This window comes from Pecten maximus, chromosome 6, assembly GCF_902652985.1.
Source record: "Pecten maximus chromosome 6, xPecMax1.1, whole genome shotgun sequence".
NCBI lineage: Eukaryota > Metazoa > Mollusca > Bivalvia > Pectinida > Pectinidae > Pecten > Pecten maximus.
Genome location: NC_047020.1, coordinates 15,844,306 through 15,864,207, shown reverse-complemented (window position 1 = coordinate 15,864,207; position 19,902 = coordinate 15,844,306). Strand labels below are relative to the sequence as shown.

Genomic DNA, 19,902 nt, shown 5'->3' with positions numbered 1-19,902 from the left:
ATCGAAGCAAGGCATACATTCATGATCGGACCCTGCAAGTCTGTGTAACGCGACAAAATCATGGAGCATGGAGATCTGTATCGCGTTTCTGTACAATGGTGTGGGGGTGGGGGTTGAAATCCGAAGGCATGTGTGACCTGGCATTTTCACACGCTGAAAAAAATGGGAACTATTTAACTGCTTTAAATATTTACTGATCTTACTTGAAAGTGCACTCTTTATATGAAAAATTCAAACAAGACTCGTTGAGTTTTTCATATAACTAAGCAGAAATATAATGCGGAAACATTATTGCGACGTTAAATCAAAGGATAACGGGAAGTGAGAATGGGGTCCAAGGTACCTCGGATGATCGACGGTGTTATTGTAATTATAATACCGTTTTCTCCGACTGTGGAATTCGTTTGTCTTGAATGTCTAATATCCTGTTAAGTAAACGATTGGTGTTTTCTTTCAGTTTCATATCCCGATGCCTATATACCTTTCGGCTCTGTTCAGCTAGATCTATGTCTACGTCTCTTGCGATTCTAATTAAGAGGCGGAAACTGTGGGAAAATTCTCTGCCATAAATATGCATGCACGGTAGCAAAGGATTATTGACTCCAAGCAACTTGAATTAATTTGACAAAAACCGGAGAAGGCCAGGGGGGAATTCTTTGACAGACTCCGATTAGGCCGACCGCCCGGTCTCATGCTGAAGCGTCTGTGGGACATCAGAGCGCGTGAATCTGTGTCAGATAGACGTTTAGTCGGCTTGGGAGACGTACCATACGGGCCGATAACACAATACGTTAGACTGTGTGATGGATGTGTGTGCGATGGGGGCTTGGATTTCGGACGTAGATTCATATCCTAAATAGCCATCTAATGAAATATAACGGGGAAAGTTCAACCAATCAACCGAGAGTGAAACCGCTGTCGTAATTCCCGGGATTATGTGTGATCTAGGATAAGGCATGATAATCACACAGCAATCCTGTTGGAAATCAATTGTATAATTCATTGTTTTGTGTACCCATTACAAACACATACAAGAAGGAATTTTGGTAATACGAAAAGAAAACCCGCACATTTTCTCACCTGATAAATCGGCTGTTGAAGTAATACCATCATTGGTCCGGTATAATAGTGTTATTAGGATCCAATTACTAGTAAAACTGAAGTGAGTGTATCAATGCAGGTTTTCCATCAGCTAAACTATATAAAAAAAAAACCCAACAACAACACTATTTGTTAAACCAGCATCCCGTCACAAACCTAAAGCCGCACAATACCTAAACCAGGCAATTATACTTTGGAGGTTACCAGAGTATTGCTCTTCCATCGGAATCAAATATGGAACCTTTTCCGACGTGTCTATGAAGTAACCGTCAACAGAATGGCCGAAGGCCCGATTGTCCGAAAGCAGGATTGTCCGAAGTTCCGATAGTCCGAAGCCCCGATAATCCGAATGGCTATAATTTTAGTAGTCTGTGAGTAACGTTTGACATGATATTTTTCGGGTATTTTGGATTATTATGTAAATTCGAACAAAATCATCCAAGCCGAGTTGAAATTTCCATGTCTTTATTATTCATATAAAATAACCGTATCCGAACAATGGGTTTGGGGTGTCAGATATTTCATGAGAAAACTCTCGGCCAGTGCCGGTCGGTATTCTTTAACGGACCAACTCAAACACACATCCTTCCACCTCGGCGGCTCTATCTCTGATCAAACTATACAAGACACAGACACCAAATTGACCGCCAAAACCCAAAACGAGACGACACTGGACATGACCATATAAGGAAACAGTCCAACACCACATTTACATAACAATTCACAACATACATGTAAGACAGGTAACGTACACAGGTAGACAGCACAGTCGTACACAAGTCCGCGCGCACCGCGAACACGTTGACGAAAACAGCGAGCGGCGCGTACCTGGGGTAAAATTTATCAAACATAATAAAACCAATAAATTGCCAAATTTACACATTGTTACAATTATAATAATTTCATTTTTGCATACATATTTTCATTGGTGTAAATGGGCCATTGTAAAGTTAAAGAAAATCCAGTCAACATGTGAAGTAATGTTAAAAGAAAAATTACAATAGATAAGGATTCAAGGTGTCTCGTTATCCGAAGGGTTCTAACTATCTGACCCGCTTCGGATAATCGGGCCTTCGGACTATTTTGCCTTCTGAATACTGGGTAGGTACCTATGCTTCGCAGCACTTTCATACTGAAGGCGGTCCGAGGGAGAATGATGTTTTAGCTATGCGAGCTCAATCGCGATTACATTACGTCAAACGACGACACTATGACACCATGACGTCATGACGACATCAGAACGTGATGTTAAAACGGAACCATTAACCCCACCCCCATACAAACACTTTTCCCTAAATCAATGTACCTTCCTTCTCATTATTCAGTTGGATTCTTTGATTTTTTCAGGTTTTATTTGACCACAGATGACTAAAAGTTTGTTGTATTCTGGTCTGTCTGGTGTTCCTTGTGAAAACTTGCAACATTGTTGCTACGTATACACAAGCGACACCATGACGACACTAGAACGACATTAAGACGAAATCAGGCGGACATCAGGCCGAGCCAGGACGGCACCAGGCCGACACTAGGCCGTCACAGGACGACTCCTGGACGGCACTAGGCCGACATAGGGCGACTCATGGACGGCACTAGGCCGACACAGGACGACACCAGGACGACTCATGGACGGCACTAGGATGAGGTCATGACGACATCAGGATGACAACATGACGATATTATGACGACATCCGCACGACAGTAAGTAGACGTCATGACGACATTGGGATGACACCAGACTAAGGCCGACACTAGAACAAAATCAGGACGACACTAGGAGAACATCAGAAAACATACACTAGCTATAAGTATGTGTACAACAACTTCAATCACGTAGTTGTAATTTGTTGGCTGATACGGGCCATCGTAATTACCAGATCAGGTCAACATCAACGACCACAGAACTCGAAAACTGGTGTTGGGATTGATGGCTTAATTAAAACTCATCACAATGTATGAACGGGAGACTGGTTTTAACATGGAAGATATGAAAGGGAATTCCTTTGTTAAAAACAGTATTGTCATATTTACAGCATTCTTATTTCAACATTCAAATTGACACACAAATTCCCAAAGTTGAATATAACTGCAATACTTCCTCAAATAAAGTCCATTCTATTAGCAAACACGAATCTGAAGAAAAAAAAGTACAACAAAAATCTAGTTGTCTGTTGTTTATGGAACTTTTTCACAAGAAGTTTAATAAATTACCAATTAGGCCATTTTGAAAGGTGCATTTCCTGCTCTTCATGAAAAGCCTGTCAATTTTTTTTTAATCTAAACCAAAGAGGGTAAATTCCATCCTGTGGGACTCCTATTTCCTGTTCGACCGTTTCAGAAAAAGTTGAGCCGACACGAAATTTGGAAGAAGATAAGTACATTTGTAATCAGATATAACATTGGGGAGGTTTCCACGTACGCCAAGGTCATGAAGATCTTTCATGATGCCATACTGTCAAGTAGTAAAATATGCCGTCTCAAGATCGAAAAACACGACAACAAGGTGTTAATTCTTAAAGAATGCTTCTCGAATGAATGTCTCTAGTCTGATGTGATGGTCATTTCCCCCTCTCCTGTTTCTTTAACCACTTTAAAGAGGGGATAGTATATCGTTAACCACAAGAAACCAAACTAGTCTTTTATTCATCGTTCGTTCTAAAGTTTTACATTCACAACTATTCAGAGAAATAGGACGATATTTGTTTCGGTCAGTAGCATCGTTTCCCGGTTTTAGGGTAGGTATATCTGTAGAGTTCTTCTGGAATCTTTTCGGAGAAAAAAAATGAAAATGTCAAAAAGGCATGATTGTGACGAGACCGGCTAGTGCTTAATAAATTGATATGGAAGATCATCTCGACCAGAAGCAGAATTCTGTGATTTTTTTGGTAGGGTGAATAGTTCATTGTAACTTTCCGAGTTTGTTGACTTGAAAGGTGGCGTTTCAAAATGGCCTAAGAAGCAAAAACGATAGTTTGTTTGTGCTATTGGTAGCATCCTGCGTTTACAAATAGGCATTTAAGTCCAAACATTTACATACGCAAGAATAAAGCGCCCTTTTGGTGCCAGAAAAAAAAAAGAAAAAAAATTTATGTTTTTTTTGGGGAAAATGCTAAAATATAAATTATTCATTTTTCTTTTAGAAAACTAAACATGCTGATAATAACATGTTAGACATCATATGTGCAAATAAAGAAATTACAATTTTGAATACATTAGGAACGGCAGATAAAAATGTGATGGATTTTGAGTAAGAACATGCTCTTTTTACATTAAGCGAATTTTCTGAAGGTCAAAAATACAACTTCCTATTGCAGTCCATTCGTAATTATTTGCCAAAACATCTCCAAACAGTATACATTTTGTATAATCTATTTTTCATTGAAATAGTGTTAAGTGAACTGAAATAAAATGTTTATATTTGGTTTCATTTATACATTGGGACTGACACCTACACTAACAACCACCTCTTGAAAGTGAGATTTCCACTTTCAAAATGGCCGTCATGGTCCTTGATAACAACAAATGTTGAATGTTCTTACAACTGCTGAATTTTCTGACAAGAACGCTACATGATAGATTTATGTTGGTTAACACATTAAAACCACCTAATTTGGAATCCAATATGGCTATTTTTGTACTAGAATCTGATTGACCATGTCAGTGTTGGTCTACATCGTAGTTCTAATTGTCCAAGTCGACCATACCTAATACCTGGAAGAGGAAGGTTGGTAGCGAAATCCACATTACTTGAGGTTTGTCTTAAACCTTCTGACTTTTGTATGTAAAGGCTTACTGGTTTCCAACTGTATGCAGTATCTTAAATAGTATAGGATACTGGCTACGTGGACACGTACCCTATGATTATCTGTCCAGTAGGATACTGGCAATGATAATTCTTTATGTGGTTAATGGTGTCGGAGTCGTCATACTAGATCCAAACATTGTACTTTACATTGCTCATATGCCTCGAGTTGATATAACATCGTACAATGTCCTGTGAGTGCCGATAGATACAGATCTCGTAGTCAGCATCATCACTGAGTTACTCACTGATGTAGCCAGCTGCCAGTGATATTAAGTATGTGTCACAGGATATTATCCGAAGGTAATCAATGTCTAACTTTGACAAATAGTGACTTAGCCCTTCTGGTAAGATGTGACTTTGGTGTTCTAACATATATGGATCCTCGGATTCAATTCAGACAGGCTGTTACTATTCTAACGAGTGCCTCGATGACATCAATGAGATAGTTGAGGCAAGTTATGTTTTGAAGAACAGCCATTGCTTGAATCCGCCAATCGTATGTGATATGAATCCACTACCAACCTGGATTTAGATACGGATCTATCAATTAGCATGTAGGTTGTTATGTTGAGTCTGTCCAGGTTTTAGATAAAAACGGCATCTTTGTTGTCAAACAACGTGGTTCCAAATCTGACAAAACATCTCTAAACCCTAAACTGTTCATATTGGCATCATTATCGCTTCCAGGAAAAGGTCCTACTGTGTCCAGAATGTAACCATTAGGCAGGGCTGTACTCATGAACGTCAAGTAGCTCCTCTTCTTCTGGCCACAGTAGATTCTCTGGAGCTTGTGATCAGAACTCAATAAGAAATCAAGATATATGTTCCGTCAAGTATGACAGTCGACCGCTTGCCAAAAAATGTGTTCAAGAATATTTTCTCTTGTGGATGTTCACGCCCAAGGAACAATAGTTATGTCTAATGCTTTCACTATGGAATGGAATCTTACATGTTAAAAAGAGTTGAACAGTGTTTCCAGGATATGTCCGTCTTCACTTTTACCCAGAACCACAGTAGTGCATCCTCGTGTCAATAGATGCTGACAATGTAAACGAATTTCTAGAAATTGTGTTCTTGTCCAGGCTTTACAGTCGGCATCCTCCAGAGAGGAGAAAGGCAGAGTGAATGAGGACTCCTGCATTAATAGCATATGTGATATATCCAAAAGACATTGATGATTTCCTTTGATATTGAATTTCTTTTTCATCAGTGCGAGTTTCAACGTTAGTGTTACGATCTTTCCCTATGAGATGGTGTGAACAGTTAGACCGGTACTGTTTTAGGTGTTCTAAGTCTATTTTGTAAATAGAATATAAGCTTTTCAACACAATATTTCAAAATAAGGACTTAGAAGCTATTTACTTGGAGAAAATGTAAAAAAGTAATGTTAACAGAACAATCAGATTGGAGTATTTGGGGTACATTGTTGCAGGATTTGTTTAGTCACTTTCGTGTAACATCATGTAATATATAGTATTTAACGTTCTGAGGATAATAAACAGCGATGGTCATTTAAGGACGTGGCCAGCGCAAGTCGGCATTACTTTGGTGTGTCACAGGGTGGTCTGTTATGTCCACTATCGTTCAACAAGTCATTGGTGTGACACACATCAAAGCCAAAAATCAACACTTTGCACAAATGGTAAAGTTTTGATTTTGATCTTTTGGCAGGATAATAAGGCTCTCTATACGCTAAATAATTTTGAATGAGCTGAATATGGAAGACATTCAAAATGGATTTGCTCACAAAAAAAAAAAAAAAAAAAAAAAACTTTTTTTTTTTTTTTTAAATGCTTAAAAATGAATATTATCAACGGTATATTTACTGTTTGCGCAATTAGTTAATTAGGCAAGTGCATCATCGATTTATTTGGGTTAAATGTATAGCCAAGGGAACAAACTTTGATGACACATGTCGCAATATGTAAAAAAAATGTTAATAAGGTATGAGGATGTTGATTTGTTCTTTTTCTCACTTGTTTTCCTAATCATATCCCATACTTGGAGGATGTGTTTGATGTTATCCTCGATACACATTTTCTCCAGCTATTTCTTTTTTTTCAATTTTAAATGTTCGCCGAGCATTGACCGACAATTTTTTTCAAATTACTGTAATTTAAAGCAGTTGGGCAATTCAAGTAGTGTCTTAGAGCAACTATATGTATATACCCGATTACTGTACATATAATAAAGTCAACTCTGGTCAAACCAATGCTCCTATTTTGTGCTATAGAAACCTGTGAGCAAAATGGCATGGCCGTTTTGTCTAATGTATGAGATACAAATGAGCTAGTTGTGTCCCCCTGAGACATGCATTTTTCGTATGTTTTGTTGAAATTTACAAACAGCTTAACAAATTACATGTCAAAAGCAAGTCCCACGGTTTGCCATGATACATACTAAAAGTTCAACATGTTACCTCTCTTAAATTGCACTTTAGTAGGAATGTATAGGCTTGTAAAATATCACTGTTTTGACTGGATTTGCTGTCTAGATGCCCTTTAATAAGACACAAGTTGTTTTTATCTATAAATTCCTCAATACGTCTTCCTCTCTGGACTGTTTTTGAAGAGCCCCACAGATTGTTATACCAATTAAAATCTCCGAGAATTATGAATGATGTTCGGAGTTTGGAGCGATGTTAAGGAGGTACAAGTAAAAGCAATACTAGCAGGAAGGTATATTGAACAGTTACTTTTTGCATAGACAGCAACAACCTGTAAATTTGTGTTTAACTTAATAATTCTGTGAGGAATAGTTTGTATGGACAGCTACAGTTGCAACATCTACAGCTCTGCCTCCTACAGTTGGAATGGCATTGTAGACGGGAGATATTTCTTAGAGTAATTGGGGTTTTTGAGTATGATCGCATGCAGAAAAAATATGGCAGGTCTAAATACTTTTGATAGATTTTGAAACTATTCTATATTTGCCTTTAGCGCGCGTAAGTTCCATTGGATAATTGTATCGTTCGTTTTGTTGGCCATCATCCCGGTTCATGACAAGCGTTCTTTCGACTGACTGCCTGGTATAAGCAGTTTGGTAACAGCAGCATTGGCGTTGGACTGTTCACTGCTATATCTGTTGTAACCTGTGATAGGGTCATCTGAACCCTTGGTCGATCTGTTGTTCAAGGCAGGATGCCTATTGATCCGTACCCTAGATTTTGGTGTTCTTTGGCCCCGAGGTGGTGTGGTAGCAGGTCGCTTGATTGCATTTACGGTAATCATGGAGATGTAGACCGACGGCTGTGATAAAGTCCGCTTGTGGTAGTCGGCACCTGCCTTGGATTGTCGCTGGTTTGCCATGTTTGTTGCTTTCGATTGTGGTGGTACTAAAAAGGTTGTTTGGAAGGTTCTGGGGGTTTTGGAGTAACACCCCAGCGCGAGGTTCTTCCAATGAGTTGTTTGAGTTTGGGTTGGTTTGTCATCTTAGGAGCATCTGGGCCCCAGACAGACAAGTCCTCAAATGCTTGGATCGAGGCGTCCTTCACCGAGATGGTACCTGCTGTCGACTGTTTCACAATTGTGGTATACGTGGGGTTTGCGGTGTCCTTACTCTCCACTGTCCTCCCGGCTTCAGAAAAGGTAATGTTCTGGATATATTTCACCCATCTTCCAGGCAGGACAGTCTCAAGAGACCGCATGATTACCTCGGCAGTTGATGCAACGTTTGTCAACAATGTTGCATTCGTCATGGTCGGTATGCCTCCACTTCCGCAATATGCAAACATTATAAACTACCTGTATCTAATTGTTCCTGGAGTCATATGCGGCACGCAAATTTGACCCCCCAAAGTAATTTTTCAAAACCTACATCAATTGATTATTACGTTAGGGCGATGTTGGTTTTAGACTTTGCAAGTTTGTGGATGGCGAGCTAGCCTAAAATTGGTGAAATGGATATCCGCGAATCGAACGTGAATGGAGGTAAAAAAAACCTCCGGTACTGAGGGCACTGAACTGACATGAATGACGGATTCAGCTCGAAGGAACATAATAGAATATTTAAACACTTATCAAAATTTCATTGTGGATAGTCTGAAGAACTGTACAACAACGTAATGACACCAGTCAAAACATTATTTAAGAAAGCCCAAATGGTGGATTAAGGTTTAGAGTGCCTGGAACAGACGCAACAACAGGAATGATGGGCTGAGTGTAGGAAATTATCGAAGGAAAATGTCTTTTAGAAATGTCAAAAATATTGCACTCTATGATTTAATTATAAGTACAATTATTTTTGAGGTTATTGATCCATATCACGAAAAAAACGTAGTGTACTTTTGGCTTGGCACAAATAGCTTCGCGGTTTTATATAAAACAAATTCTTGTGGATCAATAACATAAAAACTAATTTAAGTCAATCTTGATAAATGAAATATTTTGGGGAAACGAAAACAGAAAAAACAAGGATAGATAGTATTGCAACAGCAATACAAAGTCCCCTGCCTGAGCTAGGACTGCACCTATTTATTTCCCATTTTTATAACTACATGTTATACTGATCGTGTATACCAAGTTTCGTTAAAATCGGAGTAGTACTTTAGGAGTTGTCCGGACAAGCCTCAAACAATGAGAAGCCGGCGGCCATTTTGAAAAATGTTTTTTTGAAAAAAAATGTGGGATGCACAGCATGTTATACTGATCATGTATACCAAGATAAGTTAAAATCGGAGTAGTACTTTAGAAGGAGAGATAGACAGACAGATGGATAGACGGAGGGTAAACCTATAGTTCCCCCGTTTTTCAAACGGCAGGGGACTAAAAGCAAACAAAAACTATTAATTTTACTTCAATTGCCAGCCTCTTTGTGAGATATATTTCAACTGTATTGATGTGCATAGTTCCAACTTCTATTGTTTTTTATTAACTATCTAACTGAATGTCTTGTATCAACATAGTTTCTGAAATATATATTAAGCTTAGTTGTTCAAAAGATGTTCATGCTTTTGTATGTATTGGGGATTTGATAATGAAATTAAATTTGCATTAGAATTATCAGTAAGTGACATTTACCCATGAGATAGCAGCCAATTTGAAAAATTATAACTGTAGTATCCATGAAAAATGTCTACAATAATTCCTTGTGGTGGTCAAGTTTATGTACAGTTTATATATGATCCAACAACCTTCCTGGTCGATTGGTTGGCGATTAAACACATTGCTGAAAGCCATAATAGCTCATCGTTTTTTTTTTAAAGATTTCTCTGTTAAGTATCTGCCATACAATCTATGTTGAAATTCATTGAGCGGAAACTGTTTCGGGAAACCTACCATGGGCCATAACTTTGTAAATAACATGCAAATATATTGGTTTGTTTCACTTTACGAGCCCTCATGGCAATAAACCTTCTTAAGAGGTTTTGAATTAATAAAGTTATCGTGTGGAAACTAATTCGGCAAATCTACAAAGGGCCATAACTATGTAAATTTGTGTTGGTTATAAAAAAAATCTTGTACATCAACTTCAGAAAAAGTTTGAAATGTGAAAAATGTATGCAGGGCGGACGGACACGGACATGAATCAACACAATGAAAAGTATATGTAACACAGAGTTTATTGTTGTACAGTTGATCAGATATAGCAAAAATTGTGACTTGCAAACAGCACTAAACAAAATTGTAACATATCAACTATATTTAAATAAAATTCTTTTGAATTCATTGGCTACATTTTCCATTATCATGGATCACAAGTACATAATATTAAAGGAAACATGTCTTATCTAACTCCTCAATGTTCTGGCATCCTGTTTAACTCTGAATGTTCTGGCATCCTGTTTAAATCAACATTGTGCTTTTATTACATTTCTTTCAAATGATTTCAGAAAAGATCTGTTTATTGTATCATTCTGTATAATTTCAATAGCTAATAATTATTGATTAAAGAATTTAATTAATAACTCTCAGGGTGTCAGATTAGACAGGTTTCAATTCTAGTAAGTAACTGCTGTTTTAAATACAGTACTTACTATTGGTTAAAGTGATTTACAGACAATAATGTAAACTCAAATACATCATTTTGAATTCATGAAATTCTGCATAACCAATGAATGAGGACAAAATATTAGGAGAATAGATGGCAAAACTGCTATACTAATGTTGAAATATGTTGAATGAGATTATATACATCTACAAACTTAAGATATAATTTATCATATAATTAAGCAAATGAAATATATACCTAATCTGTTTTCATAAAAAAATTCCTTAAAATATTTTAATTTCAAATCAATTTCTATGGTGAAATGAAAACCGAGATGATTTCTGAAAGATTGTATTTAAATAGATTGCAGGTTTAAGAATTTCAAACAAAAATTCAATTGTCATTATAGAATATGCACAAGGCAGAGTGATCTGTCACAATACTGTATTACCACAACCATATGTTTATGATAAGCAGTCAACAATTATAACAAATTCATATTATCTATACACATAAACACACTTTGTTTGTACTTTAAGCAGTTTGCACATTTCATCCCCCGTCACTGATGTCATATTTGATTATTACAACATATCACATAGATCACACAAATCAGGGTATCTAACAATCCAGTTCAGGTGAATCATTAAAGCAGTTGCCAAGTCTTTTTTCATTTTGTTCAGAAATAGCATAGTATTAGCATAATGATGAAATATAGAAGCTATGAGAAACACTAATGTAGCATTAAAACAAAATTGACCTGTATGAGAATGGTGAAACAAAGACAACATTCTTCATTCTATAATTAATTTGACCCAATTTTTCCTTTATCAACATTAAGGCGATCATGGAAAACAAATTAGCCACCCCCATCCCTTACAACCCCCATGTAAAACAGAAAACCTAACTGGTGTGCACAACTTTGTTTCAACTTGTAATATATCTGAATTTGATCAATAGACAACCCCTCGTGGCAGATTTTGGCTGTCTGTGGACGGACATCATGAAGAAGTACTTTCACACATATAAACATCAGTTTGACAACACAACAACAGCCACAACATTTCATTTATTTACACCGGTGGAATGTCTACTGTTGAAGACCTTGATCTGTGAATAAGGTCAATGTTATGCAAGTATTAAATGAATATTATATACTTGTCTTATATGCAATTTTCCAATCGTCTTCACCTACTATGATACATTCTACACATTCTTTAAGCAGATGTGCATAGCGTACCACTCTTAACAATTCTTATCTTGTAAAAGTATAATAAGCCTGTAGATCACAAATCTGGTGTTAACTATCACAGGTACATTCTTGTTGCAGAACATTAACATCCGTAAAATCACAAATTTCTGTCACAATATTACAGATTTCATATCACAAAAATGTCATAAAAAAATTTCCTTCACAATACCATGTTCATATTTGATAATTTCTCCAGCATGAACTACCTTAAAAGTTTGATTTTAAATACCTACCAGTACCATGTCTCGCTCTTACAACAAAAATAAATTGCATAGATTTCTATGTTACATCTCTGTACCATGGTTTATATACATGTTAGCATGTTTACACCCTTTGAAATACACACGAAATTGAACCTTTAATCTCGCCTTCAGCAATATGACCATGTAACTATTTTTTGATAATTTAGGAACTACATCAATAATGGGAAACTGGGAAAGAATCTTAATGTCTCATAACCTAAAATGTGAAGTAAAATGTTCGGATTTAAAAATTGTGTAAAATGACCACAAATATTTCACTACTAAATATCTTTAACAAATAGGAATAAGGAGCTAAATTGGGCTAAAGCATATTTTTTATTGTAGCATAATGGGCAATAGAATAAATTCAAGGATGTACATTGTAAGTATCCATCCTCGTTTGTAAATAATCACTATATATTAACAATTCCACAGTAAAATGAAACAGGAACACAACTGTAGCTAGACATGTTTTACATAAATCACTGTATAATAAACTGCTACACAGCCTATTCAACTGGTATTGACAATTACAAGTACAGAATCTACAATTTCAACATTGTATCAGTAGTTGTTAACACTCTCATAATATTGGAATATGCAAAGTCAGTCATGAAACCTTGAACATTAAACTAATATGGATAAATAAGAATCACTGTGTCTGCAAGGGACACTCAATTTCACAGCCGTCCAGGGAAGTCCCACATCTCAGACATTCCATTTGATGGCACAATAGATTACGCGACTCGAAACTACCAACCTGTCTACTTTGTTAACCGAGTCATTATCACATAAAGAGACTTGACAGTCGCTGCCTATAACACGAGACACAAGCTGTTACAAAATAGTCTATATATCCTGTACCATTGCATCATGCATCTGAAATGATAAGAATAAAGTCCATATATATACAGGACCACTTCAGTCCACATAAATATTGTAACACAGGATTCAACACATATCTACCTATGTATTTCAATGTTCTTATTCACAGGCACTGCTTAAAGTTGTCAACAGAACAGGAAGTTGAGACTGACACTGTGTAATGTATAAATATACTGTGGTCATATTCTCATTTCATATGAAGCAGCTTACAAATATCACAAGTCCCAAGTAAGCAGCTCATAGAATATCACATGTCCAAATAATGATAAAAACAAAATACATGTAACTGTGATCTGGCCACAAATCAGTCACACCAGGCAACAGACCAGTTGGTAGGTGAGTCAGCTACACTTGGCGACTGACTGGTGGGTAGGTGGGTATACCTGGTTCTTTGAGAGATTGACCATCTCCGGCCAACTCTTCTTGGACATCTATAGTAGACAAGACAGCCTCCACACTAGAGTTGTTTTTCTGTTCATCTGTCATCTTGTTTTGAACTTCAACCTGAGGTGGGACAAAACAAAAACTTCAAAGTATACACTTTATTCAAAAATGCTTCCTGCCCTAAGGGGGCCAAGAACCACCATTTATACTAAATTGATCCCCCTTCACCCAAAGATGCTTCAGACCAAATGTTAAACATTTTTTGTTTTAATGTTTAACTGTACAGACTGAATACTCTAGCATAAGAGGATAGAAGACTGATCAAAGCTACATTACAACATTCAACTGGAATCATCGGTCAGATTTGACATCTTGGATTGACAGGTTGTTTACATTTCACCGCGTTAGGCCTAGTCAGCTTGCAAATTGGAGTGGTCCCATCTACGATGTTTGTACAAACAAAATAATTAATCTTTCCCCCAACTTGCTTGTGATTTTCACACTAGTATAATCTTTTGTGGTATCTGTACATGATATATACAAAGCTAATTAGGCCCAATTATAACAGAATTGACTGGAATGGTAAGTATAAGTGTACCAGGCTATGTAATGTAACGCTAGTACTGGCTGCCATTTTGTATACGGAATGTATGCTGTCTGTGTGCTAGTGACTTCTTTTAATCAATGAAATATGTCAATAGGAAAAATTTGACAATGTTGACTATGAATAAAAGCAGTTTTCAAAGTCAGATCGTAATTTATAGGGCCAAATGGTCAGTGGCTGCAACACAAGATCAAGGCATTAGTATTATTCTTGCCAAATTGCGCATGCGTGCTGTTACAGCTTTCGTAAATAAACTAAGGATTTATAAGGTGATCTATTCAGAATTAAGAATTAACTTAGTACTGATATATCATTTCAAGTTTTCGTTGATGTTAATTGAGTCATGATACATGGTATTGCACCGAAATACAGCAACTCAAGATCGTATGTGTGCAGAACATGTGACTTGACACGGATAAATCCAAAGTAATTGTTGATTTCAAGGAATTAATAAATATCAAAATAGCTATTTATTTCCTTGATTATTTGTTCAATATTAAGTTAATAAATGCTTTACATATTTAAGTATTAAATCATTATCCTGCTGTCGAAGGAAACAATGATTACAAATTTCGAATCACATTCATGTCACCCATGCATCTGATTGGCAGAAGCTTGTTCCTGCGTATAGTGCGCAGTGGATAAAGTGTGAACTATACGTGCATGTTTACGGTATGCAATTTTACAACATTTTCACCTATCACTGATATATACTGTAAATGCCCGGGTAATTTACACACTTTTTTGGCTGAAAATTGCTGTTGTGGTGGGGGATGCATACATTGGTTACATTTGAAGAGATTGTTTTTCAATATTGGCTATGACCACCATGCAGACACTTTACAAGAGTCCAACATGAATCCCAGTTATTGTAATATCTTTTTCTGTCCAGAATTATTTCTATAAACTGTAGCCCAAGGTGAGTTGCCGTAGTTGACACCTGGACAATTCATTAGCATCCCTAATTAACGCCAGAGGCAGGGGCCCCTACCCAAAATTACCAACACACCTGCACAGCACCTCTCATTCAGAAAACAATAGAGGTCGAATTACCTCACCTGTGTTTGTCATGGCATGGGTCTTAGCTGGCTGCTGGCAAGTGGATAACATTATATGAATGTGTTTTTTTTTTTTTTTAATGAATTCCTTTTGGTGTTTTAGAGCATAGAGCCGGGCCGCAAATAGTTCATTTTAAACGCTAATGTCATAAATATAATTATATGATGTCAAACTGATTAAATCTAAGATAGATGATACCTTATTTACATCCATATCAAAAACACATTTGATTTTATTTTCTTGCATCATATTTGGCAAAAATACTCGCTAAAATGTGAGTTTTTGTTGTTATATAACTTCTCTGGACTGTATAAAAAATGCTGACTCCTCATCATTGCACTACGGACTATATGACTGTCACATGACAACAACAAGCGAGAATACAGTTACTGGCATTTACTAGAGCAGGGTAACACACATTTTTATTGGAGATTTGATTGACACAACAGTGTAATATTTATATCTAATACATCAACTGAATTTACATTACAATAGTTTCAGTTTGATGTAATTTCTTAAAAGATTGCAAAGACTCATCGTAATTATTGGCTACTGTACTTGATACATCCATGCATTGAAGGCTAGCTAGATTATAATTGTTTATACAAGACTATATACTCACAGGGAATCAGTCATTGTCTTTTAATTGGACTTTCCATTTATAATATCGCACTAGCTGGTTTTTAATCGGTCCAAGCTTGCAAATTTCGGACACAAAATTCATGAAATTTTGCTAATTTCTTTAAATTACAGTAATATAGACCTTTTTTTAAACCAATTTTGAGGTGATTTTTAGGGTGCATAAATTAGTGGTGATTACACAGATTTGTATGGTATTTCCTTCAATTTTAGTGGTTCACCACTGTGATATATCAAACAATGTTTTATTTCTATGCAACACTTACCATTGGCACCAAGTTCAAGGAATTGGGAAGGTCATCTACTGCTAGTTCTCCATTTTCTAATATCTGCAATTTAAAGATGGAAAATGTAGATTTGATGATGAGACATGCTTAGACATGAAAAAATCTGATATATAGGAAGTAATAACAATAATAATAAATCCCATCAAAAATTTTGCTTTCAAAATTTGATTTCATTTCCTTATGTAAGTATTATTACTTCACCATTCATCTTAATCCCCTCACTGTCCCTTAACTTTGGATACTTCACTACTCTTGTTCCTACTCACCTCTCCATTCATCTTGATTGGTTCCTCACTGTCTTTGTCATTGTCTCCGAAGGTGTTGGCACCCTGATCAGCATCTCCTTCATTGGCATCGCTTACTGGTGTTTCCTCTTCCGGCATCTCCTCCCCATCCTCTATGGAGTGTGATTTTTCCATCATGGCATCTCGTGACACTGCCGTCTCTGAGGGGTCATCAGCACTTTGTGACTCGTCAGCATCTTCATCATCCTCATCACTTCCAATTCTGTACAGCAGTAGCATAAAATCATATAAAAGTCTTAGCATTGTAAAGCCACAAAGTTCATTATTCAACTAGCATTTTGTCACATTATCAGTGGGTAGATTTCCACACTACATAAAAAATTCACTGTATTATTGGTAACTATCAAGTCATTTTGACGGAAATGTGAAAGGCTTGGTTTCATAAAGATGTCAGAGGGTACCTACCGTGTAAAGGGCTTGGTTTCACTGACTGCTAGCTCTATCTGAACAGGTTTGTATGGAGATTCTATGTCATCATCCTTGTCATCAGCATCCTGAATTTGCACCTCATTAGCAAACTCATCGTCCCTCAACTATAAACCGGTACAAGGAAACTTGTCAAAAAATCCATATCTAAAAGTTGAATTCCCATTGCAGAAATCCTATCCAAATTATCTTAACTATTTTGTGCAATTGCTTAGAATTCTTGTTAATATGGACATCAATTTGGTGGGATCTTTACTGCAATTGGTCATCTGTCTCTAAATTCTAAATCAGAGATTGATCTGAGTGTTACATTTATATTCGTTTTAATACTATTTACTCCAAATATACAAATAACAACATATTCAGTTATAAAATTAAATGTTTTTGATATCATAATGCTATGGGTCACTAAATCAGTTGAGGAGTTTAAGATATCCAGTACACATTGATTTCCTCGACTTGGCAGACAAATCTGGCCAAGCTGCTTTAGTTAAATGGAGCATCATATCTAATAACAGTTACTGTTTTGAATCAACACTGTGACATCGTAATACCTATATATTTCTTTGCAAAACAGTAAAGCTAAACATATTTAACAATAGTAACTTAAAATTTGAACATGAAGAGTACACCACATAAACTATCATTATTGGAGTGCCTAGGCCACTAGATATACGAGGAATTGAAGTGAAGCAAGTAGTATTATTAAATATAAGTGCACTCAATGATTATAAAGCTCATTGGCGGTAGCCCTTGCAAAATACTTTGGATTAAAATTTCAGTGACTTAATAGGATATGAATTCTCAATGCCAAATTATCATGATACACATATTAAGATATTTTTGTGAACTTGATTCAAATTCTGAAAGTAATCTCAACAAACTTAGATTTCATGAACAATTAAATCCAAAATATAGGAAAATTCAGAAAAAATTTCATTGAATACTTTTAACACTCAATTGTCATTTCATCATAACTAGACCAGTAATGATTATAAATACCAGATGAGAAGGGTATGTACATACATATGGACTTGAATTGGTAGCCTTTGAAAAACTTAAAAGTGAGTTTTGAATTTTGATGCAAAAAAGTCCAAAACATGGTAAAATCTTTAAAACATTCAACAAACAAATATAAAATATTATAAGAAAAATTATTAGGAGAAACTTGTCTCAGATATTCATTGTTTGGTACCGATGAATGGACCTACCTTGTCCATTTCAGTGATTTGTTATATAGCACATTCATGTTACATAATTATACAAGGATGATAGTATTGCAACAGCAATATACAAAGTCCCCTGCCTGACCTAGGAGTGCACCTATTTATTTCCCATTTTATTAACTACATGTTATACTGATCATGTATACAAAGTTTCGTTAAAATTGGAGTAGTACTTTAGGAGGAGGTGTCCGGACAAGCCTCAACCAATGAGAAGCCGGCGGCCATTTTGAAAAATGGTTTTTCAAAAAAAAAAGTGGGATGCACAACTACATGTTATACTGATCATGTATACCAAGTTTAGTTAAAATCGGAGTAGTACTTTAGAAGGAGTTGTCCGGACAACTGTAGCGTGACAGGCAGACAGACGGACGGACAGACGGAGGGTAAACCTAAAGTCCCCCTGTTTTTCAAACGGCAGGGGACTAACAAGCATTTCATTATCAACTGCTTTAGACAATGCTAACTCTTGAAACAGCTAGGTTCTACCTCATAATCACTTTGACCAGCTCTTCTAGCACACCAATTTTGTATTCCTTTTTTCAAGTCTCAAATAAAGAAACAAAGATTGGAAATTGAAAAATACTGTCTGATAGTGTGTTGATTAATTTTTTTTTTTTTTTGAGGAAGAAATTATTTGGTCCTATCCTCAACTCATTGGGTATCATCAAAGAAATGTGTAACAGTAGATTCCCCCAGGAGTTCTTATTGATTTGGTCCTTGCCAAGGACTACTACCAAGGACTGAAGCCACAACACCTAATAAATTCCAAAGAAAGTTCCAGTTGGAGATTTCTCACATTGACTTCTCTGATTGTTGGCATCATGATCATTCATAATTCTTTTGTAACTTCACTGTATTGCCAAATCAATTTCATCCTTTTTTTTTCTCCAATTCATCACTATTTCATAAAATGTTTTAAAGGAGAAAGCTCAAACATAAATCTGACTTAAAAGTTTCCTAACAAGATTATTCTCATCATGCAAGTGAAGCAGACCAGATTTTTCTTGCTAAAACTGTTTTTAGTTTTATCATACAAAATTGAGAGAGTACATGACCCCTGACCTTGCCAAGCTCTTCTTCCTCTGTAGCATTTAGGCGAAGTGAGTGTTCACGTTCACTATCCTCGTCCTCAGTCACTGTACTCTCAGTGGTATCTGATTCCTGGGTCTGTGCATCATCTTCATCTACAGATAGGTCCTCCTGCTCTCTGGTCTGTAACAGAAATATGAGGATTTTTTAGATTCCATATGATAAATTTCTTGAAATGAATAGTTATGTAGAGAACTTAATGAGAACTGAACATTGCCTGAGTGACAAAAGTCCTGCCTCCCACTGACAACAAAATCAATCTAACAGTAAGGGTTTAACAAAAACTTTCTTTTGTGCCTTTGTAATACAGTGGAACTTCGTTAACTCGAAGTCGACGGGACCGCGAAAAAACTTCGAATTATCCGAGTGTTCGAATTAAGCGAGTTATCATTTTTGGTGAAAAGTTTGGTCAAGATTTGTCAACATTATATAATCATTATAACTCCGCTCTGTCGCTCACCAGTTTAGTGTAAAGACTGGTCAATACATGTAAATATATATGTAATGTTTCGTTCTGTAGCATGTAGTTTGGTGTAGTTTTGCCGATATACAGTCACGATAAAGTTTTTTCACTTAGTCATTTCAATAACGATCTGATGTGCAAGTCGTGTTTGCAAAAGGAATAACGATGAAACGGAATTCGGCAGAATAACAATTTATTCGTTTAACACAG

The 19,902-nt window shown here is 36.3% G+C and overlaps 1 protein-coding gene across 5 annotated transcripts in view; it reads right to left on the bottom strand.

Moving 5' to 3' along the window:
- Positions 1-10,445: 10,445 nt before the first annotated feature.
- LOC117329096 (pericentriolar material 1 protein-like) overlaps positions 10,446-19,902 on the bottom strand; it is a 44,257-nt gene continuing 34,800 nt past the window's right edge. For 4 of the 5 annotated variants that reach the window (XM_033886819.1, XM_033886818.1, XM_033886817.1 and 1 more), the window contains exons 31-35: positions 19,203-19,352; positions 16,894-17,021; positions 16,450-16,690; positions 16,163-16,225; positions 10,446-13,714 (exon numbers count right to left, since the gene is read on the bottom strand). In XM_033886819.1, coding sequence (XP_033742710.1) covers positions 13,556-13,714; positions 16,163-16,225; positions 16,450-16,690; positions 16,894-17,021; positions 19,203-19,352 — 741 coding nt within the window. In that variant the 3' untranslated portion in view covers positions 10,446-13,555. The remainder of the gene's footprint in view (positions 13,715-16,162; positions 16,226-16,449; positions 16,691-16,893; positions 17,022-19,202; positions 19,353-19,902) is intronic. The other variant, XM_033886822.1, reaches the window with a different exon arrangement.